We start from the raw sequence: 19,394 nt of genomic DNA on the forward strand, positions 1-19,394 counted from the left end.
GGTTGTGTTGTCGCTTTCGACAACGCAGCGCGCAAAGTGTAACAAATCAGCCACCATAAAAAACGGTACAGAGCTTTTTTTTCTAAATGCGCAGACTCTTAGTCTCAAACAAAATTAATCCCGTTTTCAGTCTGAAACCATTCAGTAAAAAGTCCGATTGGTACGGTGTTCAGTTTGGACAGTCGTGATTTTTTATTTAGTCTGTTACCGCGATGAACGATGGTACGATGGTGAAAACTCGATGGTACGATGGTGAAAACGAGATGGTACGATGGTAAAATCGCGTTGGCGCGATAGTACGATGGTGAAAACGCGATGTTACATTACGTATGTTAATAACTCTCTTTGTTCACTTTAACATATTTCACCTTTAATTTACATTACGTTTTCAATTTTTTTTATGAAAATTACCATGGGTCTCGAGACATGCTGCTTTAACATATTATTTCACCTAATTTCAGCCAACAGAAATATTTAAAATAGTGAAACTTGATTTTATAGACTCAAATCATAATGTATCATCAACAACAAGTTTGGTTTCAGCTTACTTATTGTCAATATTAGAACTTCGGTTATAATTAACGGAACATGGCTTTTCTCTGTTATGTTTTTTTATTGCTTGTCTTACTTATTTACCTTTTACAACTCGTTTGTGTAAAGTGCTTATCATAACCCCTGTAGCAAAAATACGAATATCAGCCATGGTATAACACTTTTAACCTTACCGCTTTATTTGCTATTGAGGTGTGAAAATTCAATAGCGTAATTACTCAATTTCTTGATACCTAATGTGATAATGTATAAAGGATTTTCCAAAATAGTTTTAAATCAGAGCGGGTGCTGTGGTGCAGTGGTAACACTGTTTGACTACAAGTCTAGGGGTTGCGAGTTCGATCCCCCGCTACTCCACTAAAATTACTAACAATCTTTGACACACAGACTGACCTGACACACAGGACACTACTAATAAACTAGTTTGACAGACAGGCTACTACTCACGCACTGACCTGACACACAGAACACTACTCACAGACTGACCTGACACAAACAGAACACAACTCACAAACTAACCTGACACAAACAGGACACTACTCACAAACTAACCTTTGACAAACAGGACACTACTCACAAACTGACTGACACACAGAACACTACTCACAGACTGACCTGACAGACAGGACACTACTCACAAACTGACCTGACACACAGGACACTACTCACAGACTAACCTGACACACAGGACACTACTCACAAACTAGTTTGACAGACAGGCTACTACTCACGCACTGACCTGACACACAGATTGACCTGACAGACAGGACACTACTCACAGACTGACCTGACGTACAGTGCTTGCAGAACACTATTTACAAACTAACCTGACAGACAAATTACTACTCACAAAATAACCTGACACACAAGACACTACTCACAGACTGACAGACAGGACACTACTCACAGACTAACCTGACACACAACTAACCTGACAGACAGGACACTACTCACAAACTGACCTGACACACAGGACACCTGACACACAGGACACCACAGACTGACCTGACAGACAGAACACTAATCACAAACTAACCTGACAGACAGGACACTACTCACAGACTGACCTGACACACATGATACTACTCACAGACTGACCTGACAGACAGGATACTACTCACAAACTTTCCACTAACTGACCTGACACACAGGACACTACTCACAGACTGACCTGACACACAGAACACTAATCACAAACTAACCTGACACACAGGAGACCACTCACAGACTGACCTGACAGACAGGACACTACTCACAGACTGACCTGACACACGGGATACTACTCACAGACTGACCTGACAGACAGGATACTACTCACAAAACTGACCTGACACACATAATACTACTCACAGACTAACCTGACACACATAATACTACTCAGAGACTGACCTGACAGACAGGATACTACTCACAGACTAGTATGCTAGATCTATTTTTATTTTCCTGGATCAATGTTATGCACGTGCGTCAGCGCATAACGTTAGCTACGTCCCTGATATTTTCGCATTTTCGCGTTCCGGTTGCACATGCGCATGGAGATATCAATTTATTATTATCATTATTATCATCAATTAATAATTAATTAATTAATTAATAAGTTTTGTAATGTCTGACCACAATGATATATTATCTAATTCATAGTCATATATTCATTTATAAGATATGTTGTAATTCACTCAAAATCATCTCCAGGGGATCCTAGAACCTCTCTGGCGTGGGTTCGATCCGCGGGAGATACTTTGGTAGTTTAGCGCGGAGGAAGGTAGTCTAGTATTGGTGTAACTTTCCAGGAACGATGGTTAGGAAATTACCCGCCTATATGAGAGAAATACTGTTGGGTAAAGGCGTAAAAATGAAACAAACAAACTCAAAATCATCATGATCCGCCCTTTACAAAAGTGAAATAATTAAATAATATATAACGGTAAGGCTTTCAGACTGTTTTGAATTAATTAATGCAACAATTATTATAATAAATACATTAATTTGTTTGATTATCAGAGTTTCTTTTAAATATTTTGTATCATTCCCGTGACCGGATTACACCGATGCATTGAAACGAATATAGCTATATACATGAGATATTGGATGCGGTCAAAGTACTTGGCATATCAAGAAAATGTCGCTAAAAAGTGAGTAATGTGTTGATATATTTCAATTGATTATAATCGAAGCTATTTGTAATAATGGTAGTTTAAGTAACTGATTATTAATTTAAGCGATTCTATACTTTTTTAAATGTTAAAGTTTTCTACATCCAACTTTACATAATTTAGCGATCAAGTAGATTTTGATCATTTTAGCAATTAGTTTTTCATTTAAAATGGCATGGTTGGCTGCAACACTAGATGAGAACTGTTAACAGAAAGCAAAATAAAAAGAAAACATAAGGGTAGCTTAAAACTAGGTCAGCTGTGTTTTTTTGTATACTGTAGGCGAATTCGATTTTCTCGAAAGCTACTGGTCCGTCTGAAACGGAATGAAACTGCGAGCGTCTATTATCGTAAATGTACACACAAAACAATGTTTACACAGAAATGTGCTTTATTCAATATTGCTGTTGTTGGCTATGTGGGTGTTTTTACCTATGTATGTTTGTTGCAAGTGGTACATTGTAGTATGTGATATACATTCGATATGGATGGGTTTTTTTTACCCAGGAAATAGAAACAAGGCTAAATTGATGAGATCCGATCCGATAATTTAGTCTATTGGACATCAAGTGGTTGAAACGCTAAAAGTTCACGTTTCTTTTATAAGGTGTAAAATAAATACTAAATACATGTATTGTAATATCATACATTTTAAAGATTTAGGAGAAACGGACACATACATTACAGACGGATAGTTCCCGACATCATGATTTACTAAACCCCATAAGCGCTCTTTGAAGTTTGTTATAGAATTGGCAGAATAAAGATTTTCAGGATCTTTTCTTTTTTTTTATTTCTTAATTTCACTCATGTTGATAGCCCTTCATGGTGTGTCTTCTAAATTCATATGTAATATTTCAGGTTATACCTTCAAAGAAGGGGAGTTTACTGTGACGGATGAAATGAAAACAGACTTTGGTCAAGATGGATTTGTTCTAGTCAAGTACACACTTAAATAAATGTTTTTAGTTTTTTCTGATAACTACTTAAAAATGTTCATTGGAACGATTACTAACACGACGTACCATTATTTAAATGAGGCCAAATTAGAAATCTGTGTTTCGAGCAACATATACTCGAAATAGTTAGAGATTGATCATTGGTTAATTTATTGATCTTTGATTGATTGATTGAATGATTGATTGATTGATTGATTTATAGATAGTCATTAATAACTTTTGGATCTTTGGGTTACGCTAGGTAGGGCGGACTTGCCCAAAACACGGGACTTGTTTTGCCTAAGATAAAAAGCTGTGTTCATGGAAAAAGAATATACACGATTCACGATAACACATAAGCGTGTTTTGTGTGCTTAATAATAAAATAAGTAATAGAAAGAGCATCGAAACACGAGGCTATCTGATATGTACGAGGGGGCGTAGCACCCCGAGTATTAATCAGATTGCCGAGTGATTTGATGTTCTTTTCTTTTGTATCATAGTCAAACATAAAAACACGTTTCCTGTTGTCACAATATACAGCCCCCCCTGCCCCCCTCCGGGTTTGCCTAAAATACGAAATGAGATTTTCCTGACGAAAAGTGACGCGAAATGTTGAGCGCAAAGTCACTTTCTATAATATTAATTGATAACGTAATGATTATTTTAATTAGACTTTTACAAAATAAAATTGCAGTTTTTAGACGGTATATTATTAGAAATACTTATATTTTATTATAAAAAAATAATCGTAATTAATGATTTTTATTTCGCCGGTTTTTATTTGCATAATTATATACAACAAACTCTATAATCTTCCTTCGCTTACATTAAAATGGTACCGTTTAAATTGAGGATTATTTTTTACTATTATTGCACAAAATTGGAGACGTAAATATCAGAAAATTGATTAATATTTACTCTTCAAAGATAATCAAATTATAGATCGATTAAATCGCCATTTACTTTTGCAGTTAAATCTCTATTTTACACAAGTTCCTATACAGAGATCTTCCTTCGCTCGCAATCCTGAAAAATACGAAAGTGCATGACAAAATATCAAATATTACTGTGGCTTTAAATGAATGTATTACTAAAAATTGCAATTTAATTTGTAGATGTACAATATCAGGAAGTCAAGTTATATTTATTTTTAAAAATAATCATTATGTTGATTTAACCGCCCCTTTATTTGCATTAACACAAGTTAACAGGAATCTTTCCTTTCCCTCACATTGAAAAATACGAAAGTGTCTTCAAAAATGTCAAATATTAGCGCTGAAAAGACGCATGTTTTCAGAAAATGCATTAAAATATATTAAAAAAATCATTATGATGATTAATATCCATGTATTTTCATAATTGCTGCCTATACCTGTATTTCTGATATCTTACTTTTTTGCCTACATTGAACAATTACGAAAGTGACTAAATCGGAACGAAAGTCAATGTCAATATTCACGATATTAATGTTTTTTATAATAAAAAAATAACAATTGAGTCATTTCATTATTATTCATGTTTCATGGTGATTGACCTATAACTGATGATGAAATGACTAGCCACAAAATATATAAAAAAAAAAATCCTAACTTATTAAAAAGATTGAAACTTTACCGAATATCTATACAAAATTCCGTGGATTACTTATTTCCTTTTTTCCATAGTAAATATTATTTTAACAATGATGGGAAATTCCAAATTATTTTTCAAATTATCATGTACATTGCTCATCTACCACCTGGATGAGCATAATAAACTGCCACTTTAATCCGTGCAAGATATCTATGGTTGTGCAGAAGAAAGGTTAATTCAATTGTCCACTAAATAAACAACCGGGCAAGTGTTCATCAGTTACATACCTATGATTGGATTATAATAATACTTTAGTGGGATTAAAGCGTCATTGCAGTCACCGTTCGTGTGTACTATCAATTAAAGTGGATTTGCGGAAAAATGATATGACAAAACACGTGTTTTGCATGTAAACATATTCATACTTTATTTTGTCTCATTCGTATACATGCATTTTTAAACATATATACAACTATTTCACATTAAAACCTACATACCGACCATTCCATTTAATAATTTTCAAAGAGACATTATAATAAAATGAGCAAACACATTCAAGACCATATTACTGTTAGATTTAGAATCAAACAGTTTATAATTACAATATAATATATAAAACAGAATATTAAATGTAGGTAACACCATCTTTAATCAAAAAATTAAAAACTGCCCGAAAAAGACGATGTAGAAATAGAGATACTGTAAATCGGGGCCCTAACGCATAAATTGTATAATTTCATGTTTTTTGCCAATTATAGTTTTACATAATAAATTTCATTTTTCATCTTAACATATTTAGTTTTATAAAAATGATATTTACTATAGCTTATAACATACGTCTTACAAACTGCAATATTATTCATGAAATTCTATTTCAACGCTATATTTGATATTCTGTAAGTCACTTTCGTCAGGCTCACAGAAATATAAGTGAAAGGAAGATCAATGTCTTAGCCTGTGTATAAAATATTATGCTAATAAATGAAGATCAAATCATATTGATTAAAGATACTAGTTTTGATAATATACGTCTACAAACTGCATTATTAATATTTAATGCAATTTAAACGCCATATATTTGATATTTTTTAAAATCACTTTCGCTTCCTCTCCCTAAACATTGAAAAATACGAAAGTGAGCGAAAGTAAGATCTCTGATTATTTGCTATATATAGAAATAATGAAAATGCATGAATATTATAAACCTCATAAATGAATTTTAATTATTTTTTATTCATTTCTGAAACTATGCGTCTACAAACTTTTATATTAATATAAAGTCAAAACAAACGGTATATTGAATGTTTTATAAGTCACTATGTAGATCTATGTAGTTGTGTATAGAAATTATGCCAAATAAATAGGCGATTAAATCATCATATTATAAATGATTATTTTTGTAAATGAATCTTATCAATTTCTGATAATATACGTCTACTTAGAGCAATTTTAGTAAAAAAATCAACTTAACCAGTATATTTAATATTTTATATTGTCACTTAAGTATTTTTCAATGTGAGCGAAAGGAAGATTTCTGAACTTGTGTATAGAAAATTATGCAAATAAATGTGGCGATTAAATCATCATAATGATATTTTTTAAAAAACAGATATTATCAAATTCCAAAACTATTACGTCTACAATCTGTAGTTATATTAATATAGATTTAAATTAATCGCTATATTTGATATTTTTGAAGTCACTTTCGTATTTTTTTCAATCTGAGTGAAGGAAGATATCTGAACTTGTGTATAAAATTAATGCAAATAAATAGCGATTAAATCATCATAATGATTATTTTAAAAAAATAGGTATCATCAAGTTCTGATAATATACATCTACAAATTTGTAATTTTAGTAAAAAAATTCAATTAAAACAGAATATTTAATATTTTAATAAGTCACTTTCGTATTATTCAATGTGAGCGAAAGGAAGATATAAAGAACTTGTGTATAGAAATTATGCAAATGAGTAGCGATTAAATCATCATTATGATTATTTCTGTTAATAAATATAATTATTTTCTAATAATATACGTCTACAAACTGCAAGTTTGTTTTAAAAGTCTATTAAAATGTTGTAATTACTATTTTAAAAGTCACTTTCGCTCACTTTCGCTCACTTTCGTCAAAAATCTCACTTTCGTATTTTAGGCATACCGCCCCCCTCCTGCCCCCCAAAAATGTAACCAATGAACGAGCATCTGGATATGATATTTCTATCGCTTTCCGTTTCTCTGCCGTCACAATAAGTAAACCCGAGCAAAAATGAGCCAATCAATGGGCATGCTCTGGAATGCGGGTAACTAATACCTGCACTCCAGTTAACGCACTATGCATGCATAGGTAACTCTGACACATTTTCGACAGAAAGGTCCCCAAACTATGATACAATTTGAATTTATTTAATATTGTTTTGATATTGATAAGTAAGATACAACATGCTTTGTATGATATTAGTTATAATGTTTTTGACAGGTTATATTACCCCCATTCAGACGCTTGTTTGCAATATAACCCGAGCCGCTAGGCTAGACAACTTGTTAAGAATCTTTACAATTTATTTCCTTTATTTGAGAGAAAAAGTAAAATTAATTCATAAATTGACAGCAACCGTGAATAAACATTGTAGTTAATAATAAAGTTTCCTTTTAAAAGGAAAGGCTTGCACAGTTGTGCCTTCATCCCAACCCTTTAAAATGTTTTTTTTTTGTTTTAATTTATTATCACATTTTTTTTTTTTTGAATAACGGTATTTGCGTTATTTAGTTCTCTTTTCTCTATTGTATAAAACTAATAAAGAAAATGATCAATCGTAAAATACTAACGTGATACTGAAGTCTGAAGCGGAAAACAAGTGTGCACCATTTCATTTCCCCTTTTTTCGCAGCGAAATCATTCCTTTGCTTTATAGACAAGTAAATGCACTAATTAAGAAGCATTACATGTATCAAACTATGTTACACGATCACAAATAGACGATGCGCTATGGGTAAGGTTAATGTATGCATGGGCTATTTTTAGATTTACCTCACCAGTTCAGTAGGATCTAAAATATAACTATTATGCAGGACCACCCTTTGAAGACGGAATACTACTACCATTCTCTATTGTATAAACTGATACAGACAAAAAACAATTATAAAGAAACTAACTTTTTGCGTTTGAAAAAACAATTGAAACGGAACAATTTCGTTTATAATTTATTACGGTAATCAAGTAAAAATAGAAATCCTATTTTATATAAACAAAACTGGGATTACCGAAGTAAGTAAAAAATAGCTTAGATTTTCCATTATATTACTTAGTATGACGGAATCCCCGAATTGTCACGATTGCAATCGGAACTACATCGGCTATTATCATTAATCGAAGAGTCGACGGAAAAGGCCGAAAAGGTTGCGCATTGGCACGATTGCAGCTGGTTACCCGTTCAATCATGGCACCAAACAGATTGTAAAGTGCCAGAAAACCACCTAACCGCGAACTTTTTTCCCTATATGAAAGGCTTGCAGCCATTGCTGCAAGCCAAAAAACGTCACGATTAGCCAATAAAAAGCGGCGTTACAAACGCGCACTGTAGTAACGAAACGTCAAACATCACGAGTATCCAATGAAAAGCGGTGTTACAAACGCGCACTGTAGTAACGAAACGTCAAACGTCACGATTGTCCAATGAAATATGAGCCGTGTCATGACAAAACCAACATAATGGGTTTGCGACCAGCATGGATCCAGACCAGCCTGCACATCCGCACAGTCTGGTCAGGATCCATGCTGTTCGCTTACAAACCCTATTACAAGTAGAGAAACTGATAGCGAACAGCATGGATCCTGATCAGACTGCGCGGATGCGCAGGCTGGTCTGGATTCATGCTGGTCGCAAACCCATTATGTTGGTTTTGTCGTGACACGGCTCATATAATCATTACAAACATGAAACAGAATACTGTGCTCCTCTTAGTTCACGGTACTTAGCACTTTGAAGCATGAAAGAAAACAACACATAAAACCTACAAAAATTGCCATAAGCTGTAACATATCTATTTCTGCTGTATGACACAAGGAAACAACAATATATTTAGTCAAAATCAGTTTAAATGAGCCAGACGTAGACCATATGTCGGCCATTTTGAAAACAGTATATCATCAATTAAATCGCGGTAATGTTGTTTTATTTCAGTTTTTTTCATGTTTCAGTTAAAATTTCTATATTTTATTTTGCATAATTTTAAATATTAAAAGTATCTTTACATTTTAACTCAAAATTTATTTTTTTCAACAAACAATGATGATTGTTTTAGACGTATTCAAAAACTTAACTTTTTGCAGAAGTTTTTAAAATGTTCTGTTTTACGTAAAAATCTAAAGATTTAAAAGATTTTGCACAAAAACTAAGTTGTTAAGGTGTTTGAATAAAATATGTCAATTCTGACTAATTTAACACTGGTCACATAAAAAAATGCCATTACCTTGAAATAAGTGATGACGCGGAATTAGTGATGTTGAGTATATATAGATTACAATTACACGAAATTATCATGTTTATTTCAGGAATATGTTTTCTAATGAAGAAATAAAACATATAGAGAAGGCTCTGGTCACAGGATCATTTGCAGATTATACACTAGGAGTAAGTAATGAATAGTATCTTTATCATAACAGCACGCCCGTGAGTCTCTTATATCGTGTCTAAACTTTCAGAAAACAGGTCTAAATCTTTAAAAAAAAGTCTTAAAAACAACGTTGTCAACATTTATTGCGGAGTTATAGCCTGGGCCAGGCACTGATTGTTTGTAATGGTATTAAATTGTTAAAAAGGTGTTACTGCGTCAGTTGGCACCAGGGATAGTGAAACTTGAAATTAAGTGTCAGTCATAATTAAATGTATGGTTATGTAAGGGCACAATTATGGGAAGAGGACGGAGGGTGGGCGTAGTGTAAAAGGATATAGAATGAAAATTAAAATTGCACGTCCAATACGGCCTCTTCTATACAGATAAAGTTACCGCAATAGAAATGAAAGACAACTAGTTTCATTGACTGAATTGTATATTTGATGTGAGAAAGATTCACTTAAAATTCTGTAATGAACGATTTACCTATTTACAATTCTGTCCTTAAGGTTTATATTTGTCTTTCTGATTACGTATGCGAATGTTGTAGATCTGCAGATAACTAATAACTAATTTGCATTATCACTATTCTTATGGTTTAATAGTGGTGTTAGACCTTATTGATACTTTTTGCGCTTCATAAATTCATCTCGCTGAACATGTTTTTTGTTCTTATAATGAAGGCCCGTAATGCCCCAGAAATGCTTTTATTTTTTTCTTAAAAAAGCTTTTTTGATATTGGTTTACTTTGTTTTACTTTTATAGTATCCAAAAAGCTACTTATTGGCCAGCTACCTGAACCATCTTTTTCATTTGTTGCTTTTTTTGGCATTAAACGTACAGCCAGTCCGCATAGCTCAATCGGTTAGAGCGCGAGACTTGTAATCTCAACATTGTGGGTTCGATTCCCGGGCTGGCCAACTAAAATTACCAAAGCTACAGTCTCACATACCGGCAGAGCCCCGGTAGACGTCCGGGTGATCCGGGGTACGACCGGGAATAACCGTAGTGCTTCCGTAACTGCCGGCAACGTCCGGGATGGGAACATCCGGCATTCGACCCCGGATGGAATAAAATATTTAATATCACCGGGGTGATCCGGGAAGTTTAGCTTTGCCGGCTTCATCCTAATCTCAGCCGGGAACGATCAGGGTTACACCGGTGAAGTACCGTAGCTCTGCCGGCATAAACCAGGGATGATCCGGGGGTATGATATAGCCGGTAGAGCTACGGCAGAGCCCCGGTGAATGCTGGCAGAGCTCCGGTGAATGCCGGCAGAGCCCCGGAGGATGACGATGAAGCTACGGTTGATCCCGGTAGAGCCCCGGCAAAGCCTGGTTCATTTCAAAAGAATCACGACAATTTGCGATGATTGCACTTGTTTGTATTAAAACCCTTCCCATTGCCGGTCTATCCTGTCTAAAATTAGGAATTTTCAGAAAATCATTATGAATTACTTTTCTGGAACAATATATATTAAATTGAATAAAAATTATGTATCAATGTTATCATTTTCGCGCGTTTTCAATCCACCGGGGTTCTACTGGGGCTCTGCCTGGATCGTCCTGGGCTCTGCCGGGGCTCTGGCTGGATTGACCGGGGCTATGCCTGGGTTAACCGGGGCTCTTCCGGCGTCATCCGGGAACGACCAGGGAAGCACCGGCATGAACCGTAGCTTCACCTGGAGTCTGCCTGGATGGACCAGAGCGCATCCTGGGTGGTTAGTTAAGAATAACCGTAGTGCTGCCGGGGTAAGTGTGAACGCAACAATAATTTCACCCCGGATCATCCTTGTAACTTACCGGGATGATCCTGGGCTCTGACCGCAGCTTAATCAGTCTTTCGGATGAGACTTTAAATCGAGGACCCGTGTATGAGTGCCTAAACACTTGCCACGTTACTGTACCAGGGGAAGCTTCTGGAATTGGGTCATCTTTCTGTATCAGTATCTTGCACTATCCTCCAAAATATAAAATGACTAATACTCTTCTGGAGGACTCGCCCATATGGGCAACCGGTGGCGAGTATAAATAAACTCAAATACACTAAGCACTTCATCTCCAAAACCTCCAGGGAAAATTCAGTGAAACTTCACAGGGGTGATCAGTACTATCCCTTGTTGTGCCTATCGCCGGTATGTTCGCTCCGCTCTTGAAAGAGCTATAAATAGAAAAATCTTGTACGTGCTTCATCTCCAAAACCGCTGGGGTGTTTCTGTGAAACTTCACAGGAGTGATCAATACCATTCCTAGTTGTGCATATCGCCGGCACGTTCTGCTCCGCTGCACAAAATGGTAACCAAAGCTTTAAATAATATAACATCTTGTTTTAGTGAAATTTGTTTTACACTTTTTAATGGAATAAATGAAATTTAAAAAATGATATTATCAAAGGCGGTCGGGGCTTATATTACCGGTATTTTGGCATATATTGCGGATTTTATGTCAAAGCTTCCTTTCGGGGGCAGACGTCACTTTTCAGTGACAGGTCATTTTGATATAGAAATCCAATGAACTATGACTATTGTTCAAAATTCATAGCTGGGCAAACCCAAATTCAGTAGAATTAGAAATGATAAAATGTTGTCGCTGTTGTTGTTTACTTTTTGTGTCGCCTCTACGGAGTAATGGCGACATATAGGGATCACTTCTCCGTCGTCCGTCTGTCTGTCCGCCCGTCCGTCACAAAACTTGTCCGGACTACTCCTCATAAACTACTGGTGCAATTTCATCCAAACTTTACAGGAATGATCAGTACCAAGTCTAGTTGTGCATATTGTCAGCATTTTCCGGTTCAATGATTTTTGTCAGAGTTATGGCCCTTTAATAATTTTTAATTTTAAAGTTTGTCCGGACTACTTCTCTTATACCACTAATGCAATTTCAATGAAACTTTACAGGATTGATCTGTAGCTCAAGTCCTTGCGCATATTGCACGGGTTTTCCGGTTGAATGATTTTTGGCCGAGTTATGGCCCTTTGATAAAAAGGTGTTTTTTTTCTTTGTGTTGCCAGATACGCAAAAGCTTGTCCGGACTACTCCTCATAAACTACTGGTGCAATTTTATCCAAACTTTACAAGAATGATCAGTACCAAGTCTAGTTGTGCACTGTCCGTCTGTCTGTCCGTCTGTCACAAAATTTGTCACAACATGAAATTGGTCATCATGAGGCGACACATGTGATTACTGATCGCTCTTGTTTTTCTTATCAGATACCGGATGGCGACGGTAGAGAAGCTCACATGATTTTATGGAACCACCCGGGTGTTGACGTCACAGGGATGGTTGGTAGGTGCGAAAAGATTGTCGACACGTGCGAACAGGTACAGTGGACAAACAAGAGAACATATCTATCGTGATATAAAAGTAAATTGCAATAGGTTTTGAATTAGAAACCGACTTTAAGCAGTTATTTTGTACTTTCAAACATCATTTAGACTACCACTTCATTTTACCACAATAAAAGTAAAACTCGTTTATATGTGTCCAATACTGAATTTACATTATCACTTCTGCAATAGTCGTCGATGTTGACTTGGTCGACGCCATCTTATTTATCATCATCATTACAGTCATCATCATCATTACAATAATTTTTGTTTGTTTTGGGTTTTACGTCACTTTGACACAGTATAGGTCATATCGCGACGTTCCAGCTTTACTGGTGGAGGAAGACCTCAGGTGCCCTTCCGTGCATTATTTCAGGCACGAACGGGCACCTGAGTAGAACCACCGACGTTCCGTAAGCTAGCTGGATAGCTTCCTCACATGAAAGAATCCAAAGTCCCTGTCGGGATTCGAACCCACAGCGGTGAGGGGCAAGTGGTTTGAAGTCAACGACCTTAACCACTCGGCCACGGACGCCCCTATTACAATAATCACCAACACCTCTATCATCATCATCATCATCATCATCACTGTCATCATCATCATCATCACTGTCATCATCATCAGAATCGTTAAATTTGTTATTCCAGTTAATTGGAGGTGAAGTTTACCACTACCATACTAAATTAATGAAGAAACCAGCAAAAATCGGGGGTAAACATGTCTGGCACCAGGACTATGGGTAAGATAAAATAGTTCAAACATAAATAATTATTAGTAAAATGGCTGTAGAACTTCAATGTTCTTGCTATAATGCACTGTTTGTAATCACAATTTTGCGTTTTGAAAAACTGTATTTTAAATTTTACATGGAGATACGTTTGTTTCCAGAAATAAATGTTGAAAGTAAATTTTCATTTTGTATATAAAAGATTTGCTGACCGAATTGTTTCTTTAATTCATCTTTGCTTTCGTGACATTGTAGATATAGTTTGATTTTTATTTTGTGCCCAGATGTGGTATATTTTGAAAGCATGATGTACGCCGTGTGTCGTGTTCGTCGCCATTTGTTCAGAATTTCTTGAAACGACATCCCTTCCTTATCAACATGACCATGCAAACTTTATAAGAATGGATACGTAGTCAGCCCTCTGTAAAAGCTAAATAGTTCTAATCTTTTTCAAAAGCAAATCACAGGAGCTAAAATAGCTTTTTATTTTCAAATAAATGTTTTTGTTGTTTTTTTTAATTCTCCAAAGATATGCCAAGAGCTTATGTATTTGGCATATAGCATCCGCCTTTTGGTCCTGTGTAGGCGTTAGATAAATCTTGCTCCTAGTGACAAAATCGGCCCGCACTTTTGGTCACTTATTTTATAAAGATATATACATGTATATAGGATTTTTTTAAGTCTTTAAGTCATTTCGTCGAGACGAGAGATTAAATATTTGTCATGGCATAAAGAAATATATATTTATATACAGTATATATACTGAATTTATAAGTGTATAAGTCCCCAGTGTAACCCATTGGCGTTTCTCAGTATTAAAGTCTTATGACCAGACCATTACTAGCAACGTATATCAGGTGAGCGATCTAAGGTCATTATGGCCATCTTAATATAACTTTGGATTGAAAACGATTTTTTTCCTATAACTCTTTGCTGCTATTTATAGATATTGGTATCAGAATGGATGTTTATTCCCAAACATGCTGACAGTATTTATAGCTGTTGACAAATGTTCCAAGGAAAATAGCTGTCTTCAGGTAAAAACTTTTGATGTAAAATACATAATACTGTTTACAAACTTTGTGATACTTTTCTGTCAGAACTAGTTGTATAGAACATTGTTTCCTTTTGATTTTGTTTTGAGTTATGACCCTTTGAATTGTAAGACATACGGTTTTTTTGTTGTTAAATTAAATGTTATCATATGTTAATTTAATATATAGTAATTGACACGATATATTATTTTCAATTTATTTGTAGTGCATTTGCATGTGATTTCCATCAACACATTGTAGATTTGTTCACTATTTATTGTACTCATTCACTCCTATCTCCAATTTGTTGCGGGGCGGGGGAGCGGGCGTAAGGTTTTCTTTAAAGTCTTGATCACTTAAACTTATTAGAATTTGATAGATCATTGTCAGTTAAAATTTGTACGTCAATTTTAAAGTCAAAGCTACATACCTTTGGTATAGTTATGTAAATAAACATTGAAAAATCAGCCGGTCTTGCGCATTGATATTCAAGACATTAAAAAACCATCCGCGTTGCTTTAGATAGAAGTTGTATCTCCAAAATATCATTTACACGAATAATGTATCTTTCTTTGATTTCTTTCTTTTAGATAATGAAAGGGTCAAATAGGTGTGGACGGATTGAGCATTTAAAGGTTGGAGGACAGGTTGGAGCGGACTTGGAGCGTGTTGAGGCACTTAGCGAAGCTTGTCCACTTCAATATGTCGAAATGGAACCAGGTGTTCAAAGTTGTTCTTGTAATCGTATTCAAAACCTTTGAATTAATTCGTTTTTTTCTTCCTATTTTTTTGTTTTTTAAATGGCTGCAAATGATCATCTTTTTGTAAATATCTTTGTTACGGCATTACCTAGTGGTCAACGCGTCGGACAAGTAATCTAAAAGTCTCTCGTCGCGTGTATTGAAACCACGACAGGAACAAGACATTGTTTCATTGCCGAAGAAACTGCAAAACCATTGCTCAGTACTGGTCGGTTCCAGGAAACGATTCGAACTTCATCTAAAATAAATTATGTACAGAAGAAATATCTTTCCTTTTTATTGGACACTAGCTATATAGATACTCGATATTAGATTGAAATGAGATAACATAGATTTAACTAGAAATTGCATTAAGTAAGCATAATTAATAGATGGTCATTGCTATAAAAATAAAGTATGTACGCTTTTAACCGAAACAAAAATCACTGATCTTTGCAATTTCTTTTCCGCAGGGCCTTTCAAATAGACCCTAATTTAAAGACCCTGTTTTCCGTAATGAATTCAACGTGCCAGTTTAGGTTTGTTTACCACTGCCACCGGGAAATAATACCATATGTGTAAATTTGAACCTATATTCTATTATATTATGTGCTTGAAGTAGATATAAATTCACAATTTGTATGTAAGTCTCGTTTGTATTTATATTCTAGGTGATGCACTATTTTTTCACTGTAATCTGTTACACTGTAGCGGGGCGAATACTAGTGGTTTGAGACGATGGGCATTTCTTTGTGCGTACAATAGAGCCGATAATAATCCAGTGAAGGAACATCACCATCCCCAATATACACCTTTAAAAAAGGTAATTATATTATTAGTTTTTTATCATTTTGTTTTCAAGGTGATATATATGTATGTATATATATTTGTTATATACTTATAAATGATATATTGGGAACTATTGATAAAATGAAATGCGTGTTTTCATATTCTGTATTTTCACTGTAAAATTTTATTTCCCCGCTGCAGTGAATCATATTTTCCGTATTTTTCACTGATGTCTTGCCAGACTACTTTCTTCTGAATTCAGCCAAAACACAAATCTGTAGGGGAAATCTTTCAAATTGTAATATCAAAAAAGAGGAAAATGTATATGATAAACAGAATTTTTTTTCTATAAATACAGGATTTTCATCTTGTGGTATGAAAATTATCAAATTTCATTCGTGCATATCGCCACTCATGAAATATTTATTTTCGTACTACGCGATGGAAATAAATCCTGTATTTAATTAAAAAAATCACTTTAATATCGTCCTTATGTTACATACGTTTAATATAAAGAGTGAGTTTTCAATCTGTGATTTTACCGTTTTCTGCTTTATTCACATGATTGAAACAATCTTATCTTTGTTGGTGTTCCAAACGTTACAAGTCTTGCCGAACTCTCTATATAAAACTCATATTATGAGGGTTTTTATAAATTGTTGAATACAATACTGAATTAAACTCGTATTGGACGTGTACAATATTGTCAAACCTGCATTACACGTCTCGTTCATTACATGTTTTGTGTATTGTATTCAACAATTTATAATGTTTTTTCTTATTGTTTATACCAAGTAACAAAATTCTGATATTATGACAGAACATTGTATTCTGTCACCCCTTTACCTGACGGAGTTCATGACTGAACTTTCAGGTTTTTGTCGTCTGTCCGTTGTCCATTTTTTTGGGACATCCAAAGTTAAAATTTAGATTTAGTCAGCAATCAGTGTAAACTCAGTTCAGCTTGTCCGACTGCACGGGTGTTCATTGTTTCTCTGACTCAATACTGGTGACGGAGGCCAATCATTTATGATTTTTTGAGAATTAAAGGGACTCCACTGAGGTTTTTTAGACATAACGGGACAGGAAATAATTTCGCGAGATTTGTGCACCACTTGATATAGACTGAAGCAATAACTCGTGTGCAAATTTTCAGATTATTCCCTCACATTTTCCCCCTGGTATATTCATTATGCAAAATGACCCCAAAATGAAAAGGGTTGCAACGCTTTTCGCTCTTATTGAGAAAAGAATCGCACAAAAATCGATTTTCAATGATTTTAACAGACATTATCTTATCATTCTTATGATTAAGCTAAACATCTTCGTTCCTTTAGATTTTAAAATAAAAATGACTAAGATTGACAACGATCCAATGATTTAGGCCCTGCTCTCTTTTCCAGCGCACATGTTGGAATTGTTAGTATATTTCTTTACTATCCATTCCAGAGTTTTCATTTTTCAGTTCTTCACTTGATATATGTAAGATTTCAAATTATATTTTTAGGCTTTTTGACCTCAGTAGAGTCCCTTTAATGGTTGACGAAATCATATGAAATCATTTTTACATACAGTGTACACCATAAATGATTTCAGGTACCAAATTCAGCAATTCTGGAATGTAAGGACTTTACGACAATGGATGGGAAATGGTTTCTTGATCCAAATGTTGAGAAAGACATTACAGTAGAGTCTCGTGTTCTCTCGCGAGAAGAACAGTTGTGATGAACTTTGCCTGCACTTCTTTATTACGCCTGGTAACCGGGAAAATTTAGCAATTGTATAAGGAAACATTTTTGTTGCCATTTTAATTACTCGTTTACTATTTGCTCAACTGTCACAAAGTGACAGGGTGAGCTTTTGTGATCGCTTTTCGTCCGGCGTCCGTCCGTAAACTTTTACTTTAAACGACATCTCCTCAAAAACCGCTAAGCCAATTGCAACCAAACTTCACAGGAATGTTCCTTTGGTAGTCACCTTAAAAAATGTTCAAAGAATTAAATTTCATGCAGAACTCTGGCTGCCATGGCAACCAAAACACAACTTAAAATATCTTCTTTAAGAACATTGTAGAAAACCCAAAAAGCTAGAGCTTAGATATTTGGCATGGAGCATCTTTTAGCTTTTAGTGAGTGTCTACCAAGTTTTGTTCAAATAAAAGCCCTGAGGATCAATTTGACTCCGCCCCGGGGGTCATTGATTTTCCTATATGTATATAGTAAAAACGTTTAAAAAACCAAAGAGTTAGAGCTTAGATATTAAAGATGAAACATCTTCTAATGTGTGTCTACCAAGCTTGTTCAAATAAAAGCCCTAGGTTCAAAATTTGCCCCGCCCCGGGGGTCATTTATTTTCCCTATATGTATATAGTAAAAACAAATAAAATCTTCTTTAAAAAACCCAAAGAGCTGGAGCTTTTTTTATATATTTAGCATGAAACATCTTCTAATGGGTGTCTACCAAGATTGTTCAAATAAAAGTTCTGGGGTCAAAAGTTGCCCCGCCCCCTGGGGGTCATTGATTTTCTTTATATGTACATAGTAAAAACTTAAGAAATCTTCTTTTAAAAACAACCAATAAGCTAGATTTCAGATATTAAGCATGAAAAAATCTTCTATGTGTGTCTACCAAGTGTGTTCAAATAAAAGCCCTGGGATCAAAATTGGCCCCGACCATGGGGGATATTGATTTTTCTTATATGTATATAGTTAAAACTTAAAAAAACAACTTTTTTTTAAAAAGCCCAAAGAGCTAGAGCATAATGTATGAAAAGTCTTATAGGTAGTGTCTACAAGTCTATACATGTAGGTGTTCAAATAAAGGTCATTGGGTCAAAATTGTTTATAGATTACAATATTACTTGTAGTAATATGGATAGTTTTATATTCAGGTGAGCGATTTCAGGACCATCATGACCCTTTTGTTTGTTGTTAACAAGAA

General features: G+C 34.8%; 1 protein-coding gene across 1 annotated transcript; it reads left to right on the forward strand.

Moving 5' to 3' along the window:
- Positions 1-2,568: 2,568 nt before the first annotated feature.
- LOC132759893 (L-proline trans-4-hydroxylase-like) lies at positions 2,569-19,262 on the forward strand. Its single transcript, XM_060751766.1, has 9 exons — positions 2,569-2,684; positions 3,567-3,648; positions 9,773-9,851; positions 13,047-13,157; positions 13,812-13,903; positions 14,838-14,928; positions 15,516-15,645; positions 16,337-16,488; positions 18,051-19,262. The coding sequence occupies exons 1-9, from the start codon at positions 2,672-2,674 to the stop codon at positions 18,177-18,179; spliced, it is 879 nt and encodes a 292-aa protein (XP_060607749.1). The 5' UTR covers positions 2,569-2,671; the 3' UTR covers positions 18,180-19,262.
- The last annotated feature ends 132 nt before the right edge of the window (positions 19,263-19,394 follow it).

This window comes from Ruditapes philippinarum, unplaced genomic scaffold (genome assembly GCF_026571515.1).
Source record: "Ruditapes philippinarum isolate M1 unplaced genomic scaffold, ASM2657151v2 ctg2478_1_1_1_1, whole genome shotgun sequence".
Lineage (NCBI taxonomy): Eukaryota > Metazoa > Mollusca > Bivalvia > Venerida > Veneridae > Ruditapes > Ruditapes philippinarum.

Excerpts from the sequence above, each read along its gene's own strand:
- LOC132759893 (XM_060751766.1), top strand. Across the intron at positions 3,649-9,772 it reads GATGGATTTGTTCTAGTCAA|GAATATGTTTTCTAATGAAG; the intron begins GTACACACTTAA and ends TGTTTATTTCAG. Across the intron at positions 13,904-14,837 it reads GTCTGGCACCAGGACTATGG|ATATTGGTATCAGAATGGAT; the intron begins GTAAGATAAAAT and ends TGCTATTTATAG.